Raw genomic sequence first — 21759 nt, 5'->3', positions numbered from 1 at the left:
ATAACATGTTACCATATGGCTACACCATACACCCATTACAGGTCAGTGAAAATAAACCATCTAACCGTTATTAAAGTCCATATTACTTAACTTGATACTTGTATACGCACATCATCAATGTGTATTTATGTAGATGAATGTTTTTCCTGTGTAGCTCCTTCCTCAGGTGTGTGAAAAAAACTAATCACACAGAGATGTTGTGATTTCATTATGCACAGTATAATGTGCTGCCTGGGAACCCTCAAGATAATCAATGAAAACCTGATGAAAAAGAAGTTGAGCTATTGTCGTGGAAAGGAAGGTCTTCAGGGAAAACAAAGACAGAAAAAGGAAAATGGGTCTGCATGGTGTTGACGTAATAGAGAATGTCACATTTACATTTCACATTAGTGAAGTAGGTGTTATGCTTTTCTCCAATTGTTTAGGCCCAAAGATTACAAAACCAGAATAGAAAGAAACAGCCGATCAGCCTCATATAATAATAATAAACAACAATATGCCTTATTATTAAGCACCTTTCCCACAGCTCAAGGTCGCTTCACGACAAAGAATGAACTTTAAAAAGACAGATGCAACTGACAGACATGAGTAACTTCTCATCACAAGACAGAGAGAAACACACATGCACATTCAGAGTCAGAGGTGGAGAAACAATAGAGTGAAAGGATGCAGCAAAGACTCAATGGGAGTGAGATTCAGAGTTTTGGTGCCATGATACAAAATGAACTCGAAATCTTGTGATGAAGTAACTCACAGGTAGTGAGAGAAAAGGCAGTTGGGACATTTAAAGGTTAGGAGAAGTATCCTCTAATGGATACAAGGATGAGACAGCCAGCCAATGTAATTTACAAAGGATGGGAGTGATGTGGGCACATTGTTTGGTGTGTGTGACTTTTGCTGAAGAGGTTTGAACATATTTCAGGTACTGTAGGCCAATCAAGTGAGAAGGGCTAGTGGTTCGAATGGCATAACATCAGTCTATGTTTCATTTGAGAAAATGAAAGCAACCAGGCTTTCAAATCACTGATGCAGAGTGGGAGGACAGATCTGAAAAATATCAGCAGAGCAGTGGAAGCTGAGACAATGGCAGCAGACAATATGACCCAGGGAAAGCATTTAAAAATTGAAAAGCAAAGTCTGTCAGTGCGATAGTAGTAACCACGAGAGAGCAAATTCTGCATTTCCATATGAAGGGAGTCGAGAGATGAGTATGTTGTTGATGCAGACAGTATTGAACCCAGTGCAAAGATCGAGACACATAATCAGCAGCTAAAGGAAGGTCATTGATGATCCTCAAGAGACCAGTGTCTGTGCTGCCGGAAGTGTGAAAAGCAGACTAAAAAGGGTTGTGAGTAAGCAGATGCGATCGTAGTCGTGAAGCAACACGGAGTTTAGATGAGAAAGAAGATTTGAGATGGGCCTGAAATTGTTCAGTTCAGACGGATCCCATGCAGCCACATTTCCTAATGATAGGAGAGATAGCATCAGTTTTCAGGTGTATTGGGACACAAAAGAGAAAGCATTTGATCAAATTTTAAATGGGAGCAGTTTTTTAAGAGAGGATGAGGGAAGGGTCTAGGTGGCAGGATTTTATAATTAACTCCCTGACAGAGGATGAGAGAATTTGTTTCAAGGCCTGAAGCTCAGGGGTAAAGCAGAGAGATGAGTAAGAGGAGGACACCAGTTTTACTGGGAGCATGTCTCTATAAAACTTCATAGACTTCACACACTGCTGTTTAAAAGTTTGCGGTCTGTAAGATATATTTTTAAACTAAGTCTCTTACGCTCACCAAGGCTGCATTTATTTGATCAAATATACAGTACAAACCATAAAATTGTGAAATATTATTAAAATAAGTTTTTTTTTTCAAATGTAGTTTATTCCATGGATATGACGGCAAAGCTGAGTTTTCAGTAAATTCAGAATTTCGTCAATTCTATTTGTATTAATTTTGTCCAAAGAACGTACAAGAACAATACAAATACAGAAAAAATGTCTTCCTACTCTAGCATATGCAAAAGCTTAACAAAAATAGATTTAAAAATACATAAATAAAAATAGGTAACATATATATTCAATTATTTATCATATAAATATACATAATACATATATATATATACACACACATATATATGTGTGTGTGTGTGTGTGTGTGTGTGTGTGTGTGTGTGTGTGTGTGTGTGTGTGTGTGTGTGTGTGTGTGTGTGTGTGTGTGTGTGTGTGTGTGTGTGTGTGTGTGTGTGTGTGTGTGTGTGTGTGTGTGTGTGAAAAGAACAGCATTTATTTTAAATGGAAATTTAACACATCCTCATTGAATAAAAGTGTTTCTTAAAGGGGTCATATAATGCCATTTTTGTACAATGATGATTAATATTATTCTTTAGGGTCTAAATGAAAAGTTTGTAATATACTTTAATTACAAATTCTCATTAGTATTGTAAGAAAACACTCATTTTACCTGGTCAAAAACAGCTCTGTTTCCAGCACGCCGTTTAAGTGCATGTGTCTTTAAATGATAATGAGCTTTGCTCACCCCGCCCCTCTGTTCTGTGGGGCGTTTTGACACAATGTATATTTTGAAGAATGGCAGCGGGAGTCACTGAGGACACATTTGTGCAACCGTATCAATTTGAACCGGAGTCGGACCCGGAACAAAATGACGGCCACGAAGAAGTTCATCAATTAAGGCTCGAACAGGACATTTCTGAATGGTTGGTACAATGTAATGTCACTTTGATCTATCTTTGTGTGTACTGACAGGGTAGAGTAGCGTTAGTGAGATACGAAAGCTATGTGTTTACTGATGTATTCGTTAGTTCATTGACAGATTGATGTTACAGCTAATGGTCATGAAAAACTTTTTTTCGGTAAATGTAGGCTTGTCAGTGATGCGTAACGTTATCTATGCAGTGTTAGGTACAACTGTCAGGGCTGAAGCACTAAAATTTTACTGATCTGTTTAAAAAATAAGCAGTCTGTGAGACTATGACAGTCATTAGACACATAAACAACACATACTCAGACAGGAGCTAATACCTTTTTCAGTGTTATCTTTATAAAGCAGTCTGGTGAAATGATTCGCGCAAACATGAAAGCATTGACGTTGATCGTGGGGAATATTCCCTTCGAAAACAAAACTCAGCCACTGTGCCTTCAGCGGTTCGGATTTAGGAACATCAAAATGATGCTGTGTTCCTTATTGCACCCAAGAACAGAACACCACAATCGCTTAGACGCCATTCTGCTCACAGGCGGGTCTGTGTTAAAACGCTGCTGTCAATCAACAATCGTGGGAGGGGCTTCGATTTTGTGACGTCACACGGTCAGACGGCTCAATTTGAGACAGGGAAAACATATAAGGAGATTAAAAAAAGACCACTGGATGGATTTTTATCATTATATGATGGTTGTGTACAGGCACTGCCAACACACATTTCAGTACAATCAACTTGAAAAAAATTTGCATGTACCATTATATGACCCCTTTAAAAAAGAACCCATCTTACTAACCCCAAAATATTGAGCGATGTATAGAATAGGGAAGTAAAGGATCACCAAATGCTTATATAAATGAAATGTTTATACATGAGTTTTATTTTTATCATTTAGTTCTCACTGAAATGCATTTGAAAAGCCAGTATGGCTTTACCTCATTCTCTCCAGTACCGTGTCATCAGAGCCAATGAGCTGAAAATATTAATACTAATGCTTGTGAAGGGGGAACATTTCTTTCAAACAATTTCATTAAACTTTTGAGGTTGTTGTTAATATGAATCCTTTGTGGTGTGCTATAATTTGAAGTGATAGAAACAAATATCTGAATAGCCCTGTTCCCAATTTCCTGGTTCCTCTGATGCCTCTTATCAAAATGTCTCTTATCAGTATTTCACCATACCGGCATTATCATAGATCCGTTTGTCTGCAGCCGCAAAATGAAAAGAACACAAAATATTCTGGCTCAAAATGTATTTTCCTTATTATCTAAAAAATATATATATTTATATACATATGAGATTCATTGTCATTCTAGTAGCAACATGACTAAAGATTCACAGACTCTTATTCTATTTTCTGAATTCCAATGATTCTTTGTGTTAATGGTTACATTGAAGGTTGGCACTAAACTAATCTGTGGTGTAATAACTTGACGTCATTAAACCAGCATATATGCTTTTTTTTATTGCTCTTGTAAAATGGCTGATGTGAAGAGAGACCTGAACTCATCAGTAAGGGGTAAGTATATTACATTTGCTTGTTCTGTAGAGTATGAAATGTGATAAAAAGTGGTAAAGAAAAAACTTTTTATAGTGAGAATTGTCCACTGGTCTTTTTACTGCACAAAGGGAACTGTGGCTTGGAGAAAGAAGAGTCTCTAGAGGAAGGAACATTAATTGACTTTGCTAAGTGAACCTTTAATGTACAAATCACCGTAGAAATGCCATCCCTGCCATATTTTGCTTCTTTTTCATGTGGCAGAAGCCTTCTGCTCACAGTCAAGTACACATTAATTCCTTTCAATCTTCACACTCAATTTATTCTCAAATGTCCCTGCCGATATGCCTGGTCCTCTAAATTAGAGGCGGTGAATTATACGGTAAAGAAAGAAGAAAGAAAAAACTTAATCATACACCATGGCTGCGTGTGGGGAGTCTTGTATTATGAAATATGTTCCTTCTTCCCTGAGGATATAAGCGGTCAATGGAGGAATGGAAGCTAATGGAATGAACCAATAAATAGCAAAGAGCTCAAATAATTAGGTCTTTTAGTTCCGCTTTGGGTATTTTGTTAAAGGCTATTTCTATGCCTGCATCCTACGAAGTGAAGGGTGAAATTCATGAATAACTTTAAAAAGTACAAAACTGTCCAATTTCTAGCAAGTTTATCTTTTCTCACCAGTCATGTGCCTTGAAAGCTGCGGATCCTGTTAAATTGCTTCACCGCTTCATTCCAAATATTCATAAATCAAGTGTATTCGAAAATGTGTCCATGTGATTGGAAAACATTAATTGTATGCTTATTAATGCGATCAACGTGCAAATGTTTTATCATTAATTCCGGTGGGTGGCCAAATGAACGATGAGACTGGCATTCGAGGAAGAGAAGAAAAAAAACTGAAGCATTATAATGAACAAATTAACCTCTCCACCCACCACCAAAAGAAGCAGACCTTGAATCTAAGCCATCCATCAAAATTACATGCAAATTAGGCACCAGGAGGCCATATGGGACTTTACTCTTAAGTCAAAGAGCAGGCACTAGTTTCACCGTCATTAAAGTCTATCATAATGCCCTTTTACAGACAGACAGACTGGGGTTGCTGCTTTCAGCGGTTAATGTTTTGGGGTTCACCATATTACAGTGAATGTATTAGCATTTCTAAAGGCTTGGGGCAGCCAGAGAGGTGCAGTGATGGCAAGGTCTGCAAGCCGCTGTCAAATATTTCAGGCAGAGTCAAGCTCTGCTGATGCTGAATGTCTGCAAAAATATCTTTGTCTGTTCGAGGACTTGAGGAGGTGTGCGACAGGAATTTCGATGTGACAACAGAGACCCCTAATGGAGGAAAGAAATCCTCCATCCCTCTGCAGTAAAGTAAATAACGATTTGCTTTCCATGATCAGTAACTGTAATGATTCACTTGCTCTGGAATGCAAAGATCAGATATATGACATCTTAGAGTATGAAAACATATATGCAGGTCTTCATGACAAATAAACTAACAAATAAAATAAATATTTTCTTACTAAAATCTGGGTGTTGATGAATCTAGACTGACAACTAACTACTTCATAAAAACTAATAATGCATCATTTCTGAATGAACACCTTCAAAAAATGCATTTCTTTCTATTTTCCACACTAACCTTTTATGAGTATTAGGCATTTTTGAAATGTTCTGGAATGTTTTTATAGTTTAAGGTTTATGTGGATACATACTTAGTGGAATATTTCTCAGGTTTATTTTTTTAGGGTTATTTAAGTCATTTTAAAATAAGAACTCTAAAAAAAAGAACTGATATTTCCAGTGAATATTTTCTCAGGGTTATTGTAAATGTTTTTTGTTCTCAAGCACAAACGTTAAACTATAAAAACATTTCAGCTCAAGGATTGTAATAGATTTTTATAGTTTTGAAGGTTTCTTAACTTTACTCGTGGAGCTCAGCTAAATAGTGTTTTGAAACGAGGAAGCACAAATTAGAAAGTAAACGGATAAGACCTAATAATCACAAAAGGTTAATGTGTAAAACAGAAAGAAATTACATTTACATTTATGCATTTGGCAGACGCTTTTATCCAAAGCGACTTAATTGCATTTCAAGGTACACATTTATATTTTTATCAGTTATTGCTTTCCCTGGGAATCGAGCCCATGAACTTGGTGTTGCAAGCGCCAACACTCTACTGTTTGAGCTACAGGAAAGCTATAATTAAATTTAAAAAAATTCCTTCAGAAATTATGCATTATTAGTTCTAATGAAAAAAAAGCTATTTAACATTTCCACCATTATTGCCTAGAAAGAAACAAAAGAAACCGGTTTATTCACATTGAAACATCCCCAGAATTGCCAACCACTGCACCACCTGCTTAGACAATATTTTATATTTAACACTGGCCACTGAAAACTGCCTGTTTGTCTCTTCTATTTATAAGACACTTTACACTATATACCACTAGAGCAACATGGTTGTTTTGCTCTTGGTTTGTTTAGTTCTCCCTGTAGCTAAAACCTTTGGGTTACCAAAAGATAGAGAGACTAATGAAGTGAACATCCAGGTCTTAAACCACAATTTATGCTGAGCCATTTTTATAAGCAGGGAATGAGCATCTTACCAAACCAGTGTACTGTCCTCCCTCTGTGGAGACTGTAAGCCAAACTATTAATTAAAAGTGTCATGAAGAGAGCCTCATAACCCCCGTTTTTATCGATTAACTGTAATGGATATTAGATCTCAACTTCATGCCAATTCCAGAATGAATCAGAGTCAAACTAAAGAAAGAAAATACAAAGATTTCTAATTATTCTCTCAACACAACTTTGTTAGCCTTTCAATAAACATTAACATCAAGTATGTATTAGGCTACTCAGCTTAATTAAAATCAATAAATATTCACCAAAAGATTTGCCCTCTGTCTGTTTAAATCATGAGGAATAATCATATGAATAAGAAAGAAAATCTGCACACACTTCAGTGGTATGTGTGTCTCTCAACGTTACCAGGACTGAACAGGGTGAATGAGAATATATATGGTGGAGAGAAACCTTTTCAGCAATTTAAAATCAACATGAAAGAGTTCACAACCTCTTTTCTTCAGTGACGAACGTCTGAGTGAAACAAGATATCGAATGAGAGAAAAGAATTATGTTTAGTGAGATTAACAGAGCCGCGTGGAGCTGAAAAGCAAGACAGATTCATGACTTAAACTGAAAAGCAAAGTCAGTTTCCCTTGGGCAGCAAGTTATTACATTTGGATAAATGATTAACATCACTTTTTAGCAAAAACAAATAGCCACCTAACTATCAGACTAGCCTCTGTTAGTGAAGGTATTACAATTGTTGAGACTGACAGCATTTGTATGTAACAGGACTTCGCATGGAAAAGGGCAAATTGGACATTCTGCTTAATAAATCCTTTGTCTTCCATAGAATTAAAGCATTAAAGTCTGTAAACGGGGGCAGAACACACTGACTTCTAAAACCCAAACCTTGAGAGAAGTCTCAGATGAAGAGAAGCACAATGTCCTGTTCCCAAGAAAAGGTTCAAATAAGCAACAAAAAGCGAATGCCAACAATAACCCACCCAGCCAATACCAAGTCCTGATTTCCAACCAGCTAAAAATCTGTAGGCCACTTTGAAAATTGCAGCGCACAAACATCATCCAACTAACTTGCAAGAATAACGCTTGAAAAGACTGTGATGCTGTTACGCAAGCTTATTTCACATTGCAATGATAGAGAATGAAGGGTTCACCCAAATAGTCATTGTTTCCTCATGCTGATCCAAACCAATGACTTACTTTATTCCGCTAAACACAAAAGATGATATGTTGAAGAATGATGGTAACCAAACAGTTTTGCTTACCACTGACTTACATAGTATGGATGAAATGGGTGAGCAAATGATGACAGAATTTCACTGAGTAAACTAACCCTTTAATACATTGTAATAATGTACAGAAAACATTTAAGCATGAAAGCATAAGACCCAAACTCATTTGCGTAAATCTTGATTATAAATGAAAGACACTTAAAACAATCAATATATTTTCAAAACTTTATTGCACAGATCATTTCAAAGACAAACTGAGACAAAATATAAAGCAGTTATTTGAGAAAACAGTCTTAAAATAGATTTTGCCTTTGGTAAAACCATAACAGTGCAAATGTGTGGCCCTTTAACTCCACAGCTTTTCTTGGGAGATGAACAAACATGCAACATTTCCAGTATTAACAGTAAGTAGCATGCTCTGCATATTTTCTAGTGCAGGAAAAAAATCCGGACAGAAACGTGTAAACCAGCAAATTACCCATCTTTGGTAGGTATAAACAGCTTGGGTCAGTCAGTCTGGCTTCATTGTGAAGCATCTACCCTGACTGTTCCCTTAAAATAGTCTCCATTCTACACTGAATCTCAGTCTCTCAGTCCATACAGGTTCAAGCTGGCCTTCAGGCTCCTCGAGTTACTGGCGCCCTTGCGTGCATCTGCGCAGACTCTCAAGCGACTGCAAGAAGGAGCGCCGTGCTTTGTCTTCCTCCACTGCCAACCGTCCTTCCTCATCCACCTCTTCTGCAATCCTGCCGCAGCTGAACTTGCTCTTCATCCGCAGCACGGACCGGGCCCTTGCGCAGTTGCGGGTCCCGGACAACCCCAGGAGCTGGGGGAATTCCTCCATAGCCAAAGACATCCGGTAAACAGCCATAGCATTCAAGTGGCTCATCATCACTGCGTGTGCGGACATCCTGTGAGGTTTCCGGTTTGGATGAGTGGGGAAGGCGTTTTCAAATTCCTCTTCAAGACAAAGTTCTCCACCAGGTGAGTCAGTCCTCCAAATCCACACTTTCTGCTGGTAGACGTAGATGAAGAAACAGGAGAGAAGCTCTTCAAGTCAGTTTGCTGCTCTTGCTCTGTATCCGTCTCGAGTGTTCGTGATCCAGAGCTGCTGTGAGGGTTTATATAGGCCTTCTCTTCCCACTCACTCCTCACGGCTCCTCCTTCATCACAGGACTGTCACGCTTCCGACTTCCATTCCTATCCTCCGGAATCACCCCCCACTGCTGCCTGGAACAAACACGCATGCGGCATGCAACCGGGAGGGGGCTGATGGATGGCGCTCGAGGATTTGGCACTCAGACACAACATGAGAGATCGAGCACATGTATCAGAGGAGGTGGACGTGACACCGGGCAGATTGTCTTATAACACCGCTACAAAGCTATACAACACAAGGAGGAATTCACTTGTACCAAGGCTCAAAGATTACAATTTTAGTAGCATTTGAATGCAAAGGGCACGGACATGTGTTGGACACAGATGGCTCGTGCCTGCAGGGGAGAGATACACAGAGGCGAGAAAGGGCACGGGGAAAACTCTGTGTGAGGACAGGACTCAGGAGTGCCATCCTGACTGATTGGAACTAAGAATCCCTAAGAATTGGATCCCGGAGGGGATGAAAATACACACTTCTCATTGCTACTTTGTTTATCCGATTGGAAATCTTGGATTTTAAATCTCATTTGTAAAGACTTTGAAAAATGTTGAAAGCAAGACTGAATAAATAAATATAAGGCACTATTTCTAAGTCAGTAATCAAAGTACACTGCCATTCAAAAGATTGTGGTTTAGTAAGAAATTTATTTTTTTAAATTAATACTTTTAGCAAGTAAGGATGGATTAAATTGTTTACATTTGCAAATACATTTATAAAAATTCATACATTTTTATTTTTTATTCATCAAAAAATCCTGATAAATAAATTGTGTCAAGGTCTCAGAAAAATATTACGCAGTACAAGCTTTTTTAGCATTGATAATCAATGTTTCTTGAGCAGTAAATCAGCATATTAGAATGATTTCTGTAGGATCATGTGACAATGAAGACTGGAGTAATGATGCTGAAAACTCAGCTTTGATCACAGGAATAAATTACCATTTTAAATATACTCAAACAGAAAACAGTTATTTGAATCATTTTTCAAAAAAATGCAGCCGAGCTGTGAGCATAAGATACTTTATAAAAGCATGAGGGAATTAAGCCATGCATGCCAATGCTGTAGACCTTCCATCTTTATCAATTTACCATAAACACACTTATCTGATATATAATTTTAAGAACAAAAATAGCCTGTTTAAACATCTGATCTAACCTTTTTATATTCATATCCATTTGGGAGAAATATTAACTTTTTTGGATGTTTCTCTGTGCCCAAGTTTCTAATCTATGATGACTATTTTGAGTGTTTAGGTTTTCTTCTTTTACAAAGTACCACGGCTGCCTCGATCGAAAAGTATAACTGTTCCAAAAGAGTATTGTCCGGACCACCGCTAGGAAGGAAATATAGAGACCGGACCTCTTGGAACTTTAATTGAATTCCCCTGCTATAGACCTTCCATCTTACCACAAACACACTTATCTGATATTTAATATTAAGGTCAACTAACGTTCCCTTTTTGTGTATGAAAAATCCATCAAAAATATGAGTGAGAAACAGTATTAGAAAGATTTCTTTTATTATTATAATTATTTGAAATGCAAGATTAATTCACAAGCAGGCATTTGGATTGCGTTTAGTCTGCTGCAGCAGGCTTTAGACTTTTTTTGTAAAAGTAATTCAAAATGAAACCTGAAAGTGCCAATCATTTAGGAATTCTAAGTGCTGTTTTGGAGAAAATACTGCATTTATCATTGACCACATAATAACGGAACCACAGCCTCAGCTTTCAAATAAACTGTTGCCAGATTTGAAATTTGCTTCCTCAGATTCCTCAAAACCCCAGCAGCACAAGCATTACAAAGTGACCAATACACAAACTTTCCACAACAAACTCCTTTCAAAAATAGATGCTCTGACGATAGAATGCATAGTGCCATCTGTGATGGGCACAAATAGCTAAATGTAGTGCATTTCGTTTGTGTAAACAACTGCTGAGTCAGACGAAGAAGAAGAAGAAAAAAAGCAAATACGGACCACGAATAAATGCACGTTCCAGATGCAATTTTCAAATTGTTTGTAGGCAACCTGCCTAATTTAAGTCATATATCTTTTGATTATGGTAATGGGGGTTGTCGCTAAGTGCTGCGCAAATAGACATTTCATTCAGGTTAAGAATGTTTTTTTTTTTTTTTTTCATAATTTATGTTCATCAGATGACTATTACCAGAGAACTACTAATTAACTCTCTCTAAACATTAAAGAAAACCAAACAAACTGTACTGATCGATGCTGTTAGTGACTGTTAGGACACAAAGGACAGAGACAGAGACTATTCTGCGGTTGTCCAAACGAGCTAATCAGCAAAGGCTGTTCAAGCAAATCATTTTTTGGTTAGCAACGACTCAACAAAGCACTCTAATGTCTGGAAAATACATTGCTTGATTCGTACCATCTCAAACAGACTTATCAGGAGCAGTTTGGTGTGACTGCTCTTGGCCCCTGACAGCAAAAGGGAAGAGAGATTAAGGATTTTTTTGTTGCTGGTCCCTCATTTCATCCCACCATTCCTTCATCCCTCTGTCTGTCCTTTTTTCTGTCTCTAACCTTGCTTCTGTTTCTTCAGATAGCGTGCGCGCTGGGACAACCCCATGCTCATAACATATTTGTTGAGCAGCTTTGCAGGAAGCAGAGCAGTGGTCACCCAACCCTGCAGCAATGACATAATAACAGACTTATTAGACTGTCAGAATCCAGAAGACGAAAACATTCGGCTTTAGTACTATAGTTTATACCATATACAAGCTTCTTCCATCATTCTAAGTTGTCCTTTTAAGCATAGTTTGTAGGATTTACACTACTGTTCAAAAGTTTGGGGTCAGTAGGATTTTTTTTAAAGAAATTATATTTTTATTCAGCAAGGATGCATTAAATTGATCAAAAGTGACAGTAAAGACATTTACAATGTCACAAAAGATTTCTATTTCAAACAAATATTGTTAAAAATCCAGATTACACATTTTACACAAAAATATTAAGCAGCTCAACTGTTTTCAACATTGATAATAATCAGAAATCAGCATATTAGAATGATTTCTGAAGGATCATGAGACACTGAAGACTGGAGAAATGGTGCTGAAAATTCAGCTTTTCATCACAGGAATATATTATAAAAAACATTAAAAAAAGATGTGTTACTTTGAATTGTAATAATATTTCACAATAATACTGTTTTACTGTATTTTTGACCAAATAAGTGCAGCCTGGCAGAGCATAAGAGACTTCTTTCAAAAACATCCACAAACAAAAAAAAAACCTTACTGACCCCTTGAATTCACTGTAGACCTGAACACTGATTTAAAGATGGTGAAGGCATTTTAAGAGGGTCTCACCATGACGGCATGAGGGAGGTAACCGTTAGACTGAGTCTGCAATCCTACGGTACTCAGCTGGGCTTTTACGTAGCGTTCTGGAGTGGGGATGTCGAGAGACGCCCTCTTGATTTTGCTCAGCTTGGTTGTCACAAAAAACGGCAGCACGCTCTTCAAGAAGATACACAAGACACTTCATCACTGTAAGTAGTTGAACTAGTCTAAGTCTGGGTGACCAGAACACATCCCATCACAAGTAGAAAAACCAAAACACTATACAGTATATCTCAAATAGAATTTCACTTAAAATCATCAGTTGCATTTTTAAAGGTACACTATGTAACTTTTGGCCCACTAGCGTTAAAATAGCAAAACTCCATGTATTTTGCGGAAGAACATTGTTTTGGTTGTGCTTCGGCTCTGCGTGACTGTGCGGATAATTATGACCCTTTACAATTGATAATGCTTTACAATTAACTCTGTTTGATTGGTAATTTATCCATTTAATAAAATACCTTACTCACCTGTTGAGTAATAAAACGCCAACTAGTCAATGTTGATTCTCGTTTTATTACGAGCTCTGACGCGTTCTCTTTTTGCCAGCAAACTCTCCTCTATTCTGCATTTCTTTTTAAGACTTAGCTGCTCCATTTCAACCTTTCTTAAATAACCTTTGCCACTGCCACACCAAATACGCATCAAAGTAGGCAGAGCAACTTTTCTATATTTACAGATATAACGAGACACGTACGGGCGAGTGACGCATGTACACGATTTCCCACGAAAACCATCCCGCTAAGTCTAAAATAAAAACACTTACAATAAGCTTACCATAGTGAATCAAGATAAGACAAAAATAAGTTTTGAAGGAGGGATTGATGATGCAGTCTCATTATTTAAAAAAAAAAAAAAAAAAAAAGGAGTTACATAGTGTACCTTTAAATGTCCTTTTCGGCCAACAACAATATAATGTAATGAGGTCTGAACGTTGAAAATAGCTCTTAAAACATTATTTAAAACAAAAATGTCTTAGTAAAAACCTAAAGTAATATTGACAAACTATATATCATTTGAAAAGCTTACAAAGCTTAAAGAATTCTGACTTTCATATTTGGTGACTGATTTTCAAAGTAAATTACACAAGAGTAGTAATTTAATAATTTGAAACAAGAATACATACTTATAAGTATGTTTGCTCAGTTGGGGATATTTGGGGATATTTAATTTAATTAATCAATCAACAATACTATTGATCTGCATTACCAAACATGGACGTTTTCCACTAGAAACAAACATTGATGTATTATTTTTAGGGCTGTCAAAAGATTAATCGTGATTAATCGCATCCAAAATAAAAGTTTGTGTTTAAATAATATATGAGTGTGTACTGTGTATAATTAAATTTGTATATATAAATACACACACATGCTTGTATATATTTAAGAAAAATGTGTAATTTATATATAAAAAAATTATATTTATATCTAATATAAATTATATATAAATATATACAGTATATGTATGCAAATATTTCTTAAATATATACATGCATGTGTGTGTATTTATATATACAAAATAATTATACACAGTACACACTCATATATTATGTAAACACAAACTTTTATTTTGGATGCGATTAATCGCGATTAATCTTTTGACAGCCCTAATTATTTTAATTTAATACTGTGAAGCTGCTTTGATACAATCTGTATTGTGAAAAGCGCTGTATAAATAAACTTGACTTGACTTGACTTATAAGGCGTGTTCCGACCTTTATTTTGAAATAGTGATGAACGTGAAAAATCGTGAAAGACTGGTAGAAACCTAAAGATTGTTTTCATGAGTTCAAAAGATAACATCCATTAAATAAAAGAAAAAATAATAGATTAACCATTTGTCATGCGGCGGCGAGCTATAACGCACATTCATGATCTTTTTATGTGTTTATTCGAGGTCGAATTCAAATCAAACACTGCCTATACTACTTCTGAATAGGATGTCTATTTCATAAATTGTATGAAAATTATGGAAATATATGGTTCAGATTACTCAAACCATATGGAAATGGAGGTGCCTTTATATGGTCAGTAATGGAGCTTAGTTAGTGAAAAAGTTTGGTACTGTGCCCAAATAAAATCTTACTGAAAGCTCATGTTTTGAGATATCAAGCTAAAATTTGGAACGCAGCTTATTCAGATTTTTTACTTAGATCAGGGGTGCCCAATCCTGCTCCTGCCGATCGACTGTCCTGCACAGTTCATCTCCAACCCTAATCAAACACACCTGCCTTTAATTTTCAAGTGATCCTAAAGACCTTAATTGGTTGCTTCAGGTGTGTTTGATTAGGGTTGGAGATGAACTGTGCAGGACAGTCGATCGGCAGGAGCAGGATTGGGCACCCATGACTTAGGGTGTATTCACACCTGCCTCGTTTGGTTCGATTGAATCGAACTCTAGTTCGTTTCCCCCCTTGGTGCGGACCTTTTGGGCAGGTGTGAATACAGCAATCGAACTCGGGTGCGGACCAAACAATCGAACCGAGACCCAGCTGAAGAGGTGGTCTCGGTACGGTTCCAAACGAACTCTGGTACGGTTCGTTTATGGTGTGAACATGAACCGACCCAACTGCAGAAAACTGCGTCTTTTTATTTGACTGCTCTTATGAGGATACTTAACAAAACGGACATTTTGGCATAATGGTCTAAAGCGAGCGAGCAAGAGCGCGGCACGGCAGAGAGAGGGAGCGAGAGACCTTGCGTGTGTGTGCCGTGCCTCACGAAGCGCATGTAAAGACCCAAGTCAGTGCGGGCGGGCTTTTATCTATACCATATAGTTTCGTCATATTGCGTTTGTAGAGAATAACACCAAATCAGTAAAATAACAAATATTACATTACGAAATATCTCCATGCTGAGCCTGTTTGTGCACTTCCTGCTTTTCCCTGCTTGAGAATTCCTGTCCAATGAATGAACGACCTTAGCACACGTGTGGTTTTGTTTACACATTTTGGTTCACTTGCAAAAAGAACAGTGTGAAAGCGAACCGTACCAAACAAAAAAAATCAACATTCTATTTGGTCCGGACCAAAGTAAGTGAACTATCGGACTTTCCTGGTGTGAATACACCCTTAGATTATCTTGCGGTTTTGGAGTAAAACATGTCTTGTAAACATAATATTTCTACATTTTCTTAAACTTCTATAACTTTTTTGGTGAATTTATTTCACATCTACAATAATCTGCCAAGTGTCTTCTTCAAAACAAGATCAACCTTTTAACCATTTAAGTTTGGATAGTGTATTTTCATGTGACAGTTAAGTGGTTTAAAACTACTGTCATAAAATTTTCACTCACCTGTACAATAATCCCTTTGCTTTTATATTCAGCATCAAGTCCACGGGAGAAGAAGTCCACAAAGGCCTGGAGGAGTGAGAATAATCATCTAATGCATGTCCTTCAACATCGTGAATGTAACAAACTCATTAACCTTCACATAACCCAAAGCATCAAGTTGCTCTAGTATTCTAAAATCAACAACTAATATGCTCAAAACAGTGCTGCTTAACACAATGAGATTTCAGGAAACTTCCTCGGAGAATATTAGCAACATTTCTGACTTTTCTCAGAAAGATTTCCAAGGCCTGATCCATGGTAGAGAGAAAAAGAGAAAAATGACTTGCCTTCGAAGAAGAATAGAGGGTGAGGAGAGGAACTGGGTACATGCCACTTGCTGAGGCAACATTCAAGATCACTCCTTTAGACCTAGAAAGAGTCAGGGGTTTTTCACACATTAATGTTCAAACTGTTGAAGAACAGCACATAAGCATGTTTAATACAGACAACAGTGATTGTAGCGTCCCTTATATTTGTTCCATTTTCACTCGACTATTTTGACAGCACAGAATTATCCCTTTTAACGGATTCTTGCATCCCTGTTGCTATGGCAACCGGTGCCCGTGCCAGTGTACATACTGTTGCATTATGTACTAGTGCACACCAGACTCTAGGGCTCTAGATGGGAGGAGCTATACAGATACTTTCGGTATGGCTTTTATTCTCAAAACTGAGGAAAATTCATCTTAAGACTTTAACTTCGTACATTGGTTGGAACAAACTTAACAATCTTCCATTATTTGTTTCATTTTGGTTCAACACAGTCAGCCTCTGCCACAAGAAATAATTAACAGTTGCTATCAAGATGCATTTATAATAGCCAATGAGAAAATGTAAAAGTAAAAAAAAATGTATCATGATTATTGGACTGAAGTGTGCAAGAACTAAAAGGCCAAAACCAACACGTAAGCATGAGATGACCAAACAGTATAAAAATAAATATTTGCATGACACACGTCTGTGGGAAATACTAGTCATATCGCTACACGCATGAAAATCATTCCATCTGCTTTGAATAACCAAACAAACACTACTTTAAAATGTCAACAAAAACGCATTTTAGTGATTTCTGAACGTACCTGTCAACCATCCTGGGCAGAACCAATCGCGTCATCTACAACAGTACAGGGACAAAACATGTGAATCAGATCTACAATGTTTTAAAAGTCTATTGCACGGTGAATTAAAGAACATGATTATAAACTCTGATAACTTCCAATGATCTTTTATGGAAAACAATGCACATGACAATCCTTGAAAAATGCTGTCCTATAGATTGCATATGTATTTTCATCATACAGAGTAATACATCTTGGATCCTGAGGGAGGCAGCATAGACTCAAAATTCAGGCTTTATAATACAGAACTGCAGTGGCAGCTGGCTACACAACTTATGCACAAACGAAAACTGTTTATATATAGGGCTATAAATATTATTAGTTTATATGTAGTGCTGTAATTATATTGTATAAATTAGTCAAATCAGTCACATCATGAAGAAGCTAATATTCCTGGATACGTTGAGATAAAATAGTTTCTTGTAGAATGAAAACACTGCCACATTCAGGATGCAAAATGTACTCTCCAGCCCTAAAAGGAGTTCTGTAAATATCTAATACCAAAACTATGAACACTTTTACACATGACAGCCCATATTAACACACCAACAGCAGTTTGTGTTGAGAAACTTGGCCCACCCAGACACAATACAGAGGAAGGGGGACAGTTACCGTTAGTAAAATGTAGACAAGGAGTCTTAAAAGCAGAGCAACAACAACAAAAAATGACCAAAAACGAAATTATGATTAACCTTATCAATTATAAAAACTACGTTATGACTGTTTCTGTCATTTACACATACACTTTGTTACCAGAGGGCATGCAAAGGCCGTTTCTAAGACTTTAGTGAAGAGCAAATTGCGTCTTACCTGACAAACAGACGTAATGTTGATGTTGATCATATTGTTGATGAACTGCAATTACAACTGTCAATACGTTACCAACCAAAACAAAAATTAAAACAACAGACAATTACACTTCTTTTTAATAAAATGGAAGTTTTGCACAATGCGATTTACAAATGGCTACATAAACTCACGCTGTCGACATTAGGAATGTTGAGGAAGAACTCTGGGTAGGAATAAGACACTCCAACATTGTTAACTGTAGGTGGAAGAGACATAAAAAAAAGGGAGATTTTTATATAAAAAATAAAAAAAAACATAAAAGCACTTCCTATGCGCTTGAGCGATATTAAAAAAAAAAACAGGTTAAGAAAGAGATGTGGAAAGATAGGTAGTTCCCTCCACTTTCCCATAGCTGGCAGCAAACACTAAAGTTTCACTAAACAGACAATTGATCATTAAAAAAAGAGAGCGAAATAAAGTTTTGCTGTTTGAGCCCAGAACATATTGTTCCAGAAAGACACCCTAACCAAATAGTATCCCACTAACACCTAAAAAACAGAGATGTAATATACCTAAAACTCCTATTTCCAGTCCAGCCAGTCCAGACTCAATCTTAGTGTAGATGTCCACAGATCCAAAGTCAGCAGAAATGGTTTTGGTCTCTACATTATATTTGCTCTCTGGAAGAAAAGGAAAAGGAACATTAGGAATGCAGGTGATTTATGGAATGTCACAGAATGTTAACAACATGATGCTAATTTGCCTTGCACTGGTTTGATTCGAAGAAAGTATACATAATTACATAATTGCAACAAAACATATCACAAACTAAACAAACTAAAACTGCAGTTTCTCTTCACATGAGTGCATCATTCAATCCTTTAAAATGCACTAATATGTTCTGTTGTAAAAGTACTTTATTTACTAAATATGCCTGAGTATGGATGGTGGAGAGGAGAAAGAAACAGAAAGAGAGAGAGAAGAATGGAAAGAAAGCACTAAAAGAACTCCATTCACATGCTCGCTCTAGTAGACACTGCACCGTTTCATTGAAAGAAATGTGACGTGCATAGATGGCAGCACTCAGAAAGTCACACCAGGAAAATGCAGCCAAAAAAAGAAAAAAAAATACACCAAATCTTAATCTAACTACACTCAACAGGAGAATAGGAGAATTTATTGTACTGGTGGATACTGGTACCTATTAAAGTAATAGATACTCAGGTCATAAGCTGTAATGATGTATTTGGTGTTAGTTAGTATCAAATTTGTATTGCAACAGACCACAGATTCAATGAACAGCTCTGAAAGTAAAATCAATAGGGTACATTTGAGGAAAAACCACTAGAGGAATCTTAAAAGCCTACTGACCATTTTCAGTTCACTATTGTCATTTTGTAAAGAGTACTTAAGGCTAGGGGTGTAACAATAAATCGGGTCACAATATATTGCAATACAAAAATGCAACAAAATATGTATAGTTTACCCAAAATGAACATTACTGTGTGAAAAAAATCAAGTTTACAGAGTTTTAGTGTCAGTACTGCATTAAACTATGGTGTATAATGTTGAATATAATGTATAATAATGCAATTGGGGAATATTTGTGGGTCCTGATAATCCCAAATGTCATGCTACTAGTTAAAAGTGGCCTACGTTATTTTAAATATAGTCAGTGAAAGAGTGCAAGTATTTTTGTCTAAAATAATTCTGTTTTCAGCTTCAGAATCATGAATATTTTTATTTATTGTCCCATGCATTGGGTTACCAGCACCAAGTCCAAGCCTATTCATTTACACCCACAATGTAATGCCAAATTTAGCATTTTAATCAACAGTTCATTTTTTGTTAACCTTTTACCATATGTCTTGGAGTATCGCAATAATATCGTATCATGAGTTCAGTATCGTGATATACTGTATATCGAATCGTGACATGAGGGTATCATCACACTAGCCTGGTCCAACCAGACTCTCGTACATTTCACTTGTACAGAGAGTCTGGCCACTCTCCATTGACAAGTGTTAACTTTCTTGAAGGCGGGTACTCTGAAGTTTAAAACTATTGGATCTGCCCAGAGCCACTCTGGATCTGCCATAACCAATCGCTAACGTTTGGTTGTGACCTCAAACTAGCGCACAACATCAACGTCATCGTCATCGTTCTCAGCCACTCCCTCTGTTTGCTGATTGGACCGCCAAAAAATTGCCCAGAGAAAACCCACGAATATACAGCAAACCCAGACGGAGTACTGAAGGAAAATGAAAATTGAGCGAAAGTACGTAGGAGGGCGGAGCCAGGCTATCGTCACACTCCTTCTTAAAGCACAATCATCAGTATAAACTACAAGTACACTGGTATTTTGGCCACTATTGTCATCATTGTGACATCATTATAATTAGTTGATGGCCACTTAGTTGATTAACATGATTTCTAAAAAATCTGGTAAAAAAATGTGTTTGAAAATCAAAAATGCTTTTTTTAAAGGTTCAGGTTTGCTGTGCAAAGACCCTCTCTTTAGTTGGCAACAGCTGGTTTTTAAGCACTTCTCATTACAAGACTGGGAAGATAGTTGGCGCTTGTCAAGTTCCCAAATGAACGTTATAAGAGACCCAAGCTTATGAAACACTGAAAACAAGGAATTTTGAGCTGCTCGTGTGTAAACGAGCACAGTGCCTCAATTCATACATTTATTTAATCAAATCGCTAGCCTGGCTAACGTCAGACCTCTTCTCATTGAGACGTGGTCTGGGAACAACATGTTCATTTTCTCGTATTTGAGGCGTGGTTTATGAATGCCCAGAGCCGTTTATTGGGCGCAACGAATGTCTATCAAATGCGCCTGCACGTAGCTCATAGCCAATCGTTTCAATTATACCAGATGACGTATGTAGAGCGACAGAAATTCGACGAGGAAGACGACGAAATAAACTTGCGTTCTAAACTACTTAGAACACTATCTAAGGCTGCATCGAAAGGTAACTTCGCGTCTGATGCCATGTTGGATCCATAGATATAAACAAACTGCTTCGGTGTGTCGCATAGACGTCGTCATCGTCTTGCTGCTCCCTCCCCGTTGTGTGATTGGTTCCCTTTTTGAGGGGAAAATCTGGTCTGTGGTGTCCAGGCTGCCTAGCAGCGTGAATAAAATCATGCTGCGCGCAAGGCAGCATGGGGAAACCCAGGCTATCAAATCGCAGAAATTGTGATTAATCGTGCAGACCTAATAAATTCAGCATAAAACAAATGTTTGAATATAATAAATGTTAATATAAACATAGCTCTATCACCAGTATACACCATACAGAAGTCCTGTCCATTTGGAGGACTACACCACACATGTAAGGCAAGAGTCATCATCATGTCCAACACTTTTGTCAATTGTCACTGTCTGATGAAAGGTGCGCCTGACTATATTTGCCAGTGGTCACTGGGCTGATTTCCTCCATTCGATGCTCTCTCTCTCTCTCTCTCTCTCTCTCTCTCATCCCCGCCATGACATCTCCAGGATCCACCTCCATCTGTGAAGTCGCGCTCTGCTGCAGAAGCCAGGCAGCTCAATTGGCAGAGTGCCTGCCTTTCAACACAGAGCTAAAAATAACTCAGCTCATTAACATCCACATTCATTTAGCAGAGGGAGACACTCGCTGCCTCACAAACAGGAGCAGCACTCCATACACACACCAATAGGTACCCCACAGGTCCTCTGCACACGAGCAAACGCACATTTGCCAGCACATGGATGCACACACGTGCGTGCATGCTCTAAATCATGCCATCCTCCTTAGATCAGGAGTCAGCCAACCAAAGGACAAGAAGAAATGAATGGGGGTGCATCTGCGATTCAGCCACTGCCGCTCTATTCATGCAATGTTGAGACCCTGCCTTTGCTTTGTTCTTGCCGTGCCAGTGATATACACAATCAAGAGTAGACTATACATAT

General features: G+C 37.5%; 1 protein-coding gene across 2 annotated transcripts in view; it reads right to left on the bottom strand.

Annotated features, from left to right (window-relative positions):
• The window catches only part of hsd17b12b (hydroxysteroid (17-beta) dehydrogenase 12b), a 63040-nt gene that overhangs the window by 18030 nt on the left and 23251 nt on the right, over positions 1–21759 (bottom strand). Inside the window, exons 4-11 of one of the 2 annotated variants that reach the window (XR_014029730.1) lie at positions 18389–18496; positions 18008–18072; positions 17838–17882; positions 16989–17023; positions 16197–16278; positions 15871–15936; positions 12539–12688; positions 11599–11856 (exon numbers count right to left, since the gene is read on the bottom strand). Coding sequence is in view for 1 of the 2 variants with exons in the window: in XM_081359850.1 (XP_081215976.1) it covers positions 11749–11856; positions 12539–12688; positions 15871–15936; positions 16197–16278; positions 16989–17023; positions 17838–17882; positions 18008–18072; positions 18389–18496 (659 nt within the window). In the remaining variant the exon portion in view is untranslated. Of the gene's footprint in view, positions 1–9832; positions 11857–12538; positions 12689–15870; positions 15937–16196; positions 16279–16988; positions 17024–17837; positions 17883–18007; positions 18073–18388; positions 18497–21759 lie in introns of those variants that run through there. The other variant, XM_081359850.1, reaches the window with a different exon arrangement.

Source organism: Scardinius erythrophthalmus (genome assembly GCF_964197995.2).
Source record: "Scardinius erythrophthalmus genome assembly, chromosome: 2".
Lineage (NCBI taxonomy): Eukaryota > Metazoa > Chordata > Actinopteri > Cypriniformes > Leuciscidae > Scardinius > Scardinius erythrophthalmus.
The sequence above is the reverse complement of the archived record's forward strand: the minus strand, read 5'-3'. Positions and strand labels throughout refer to the sequence as shown.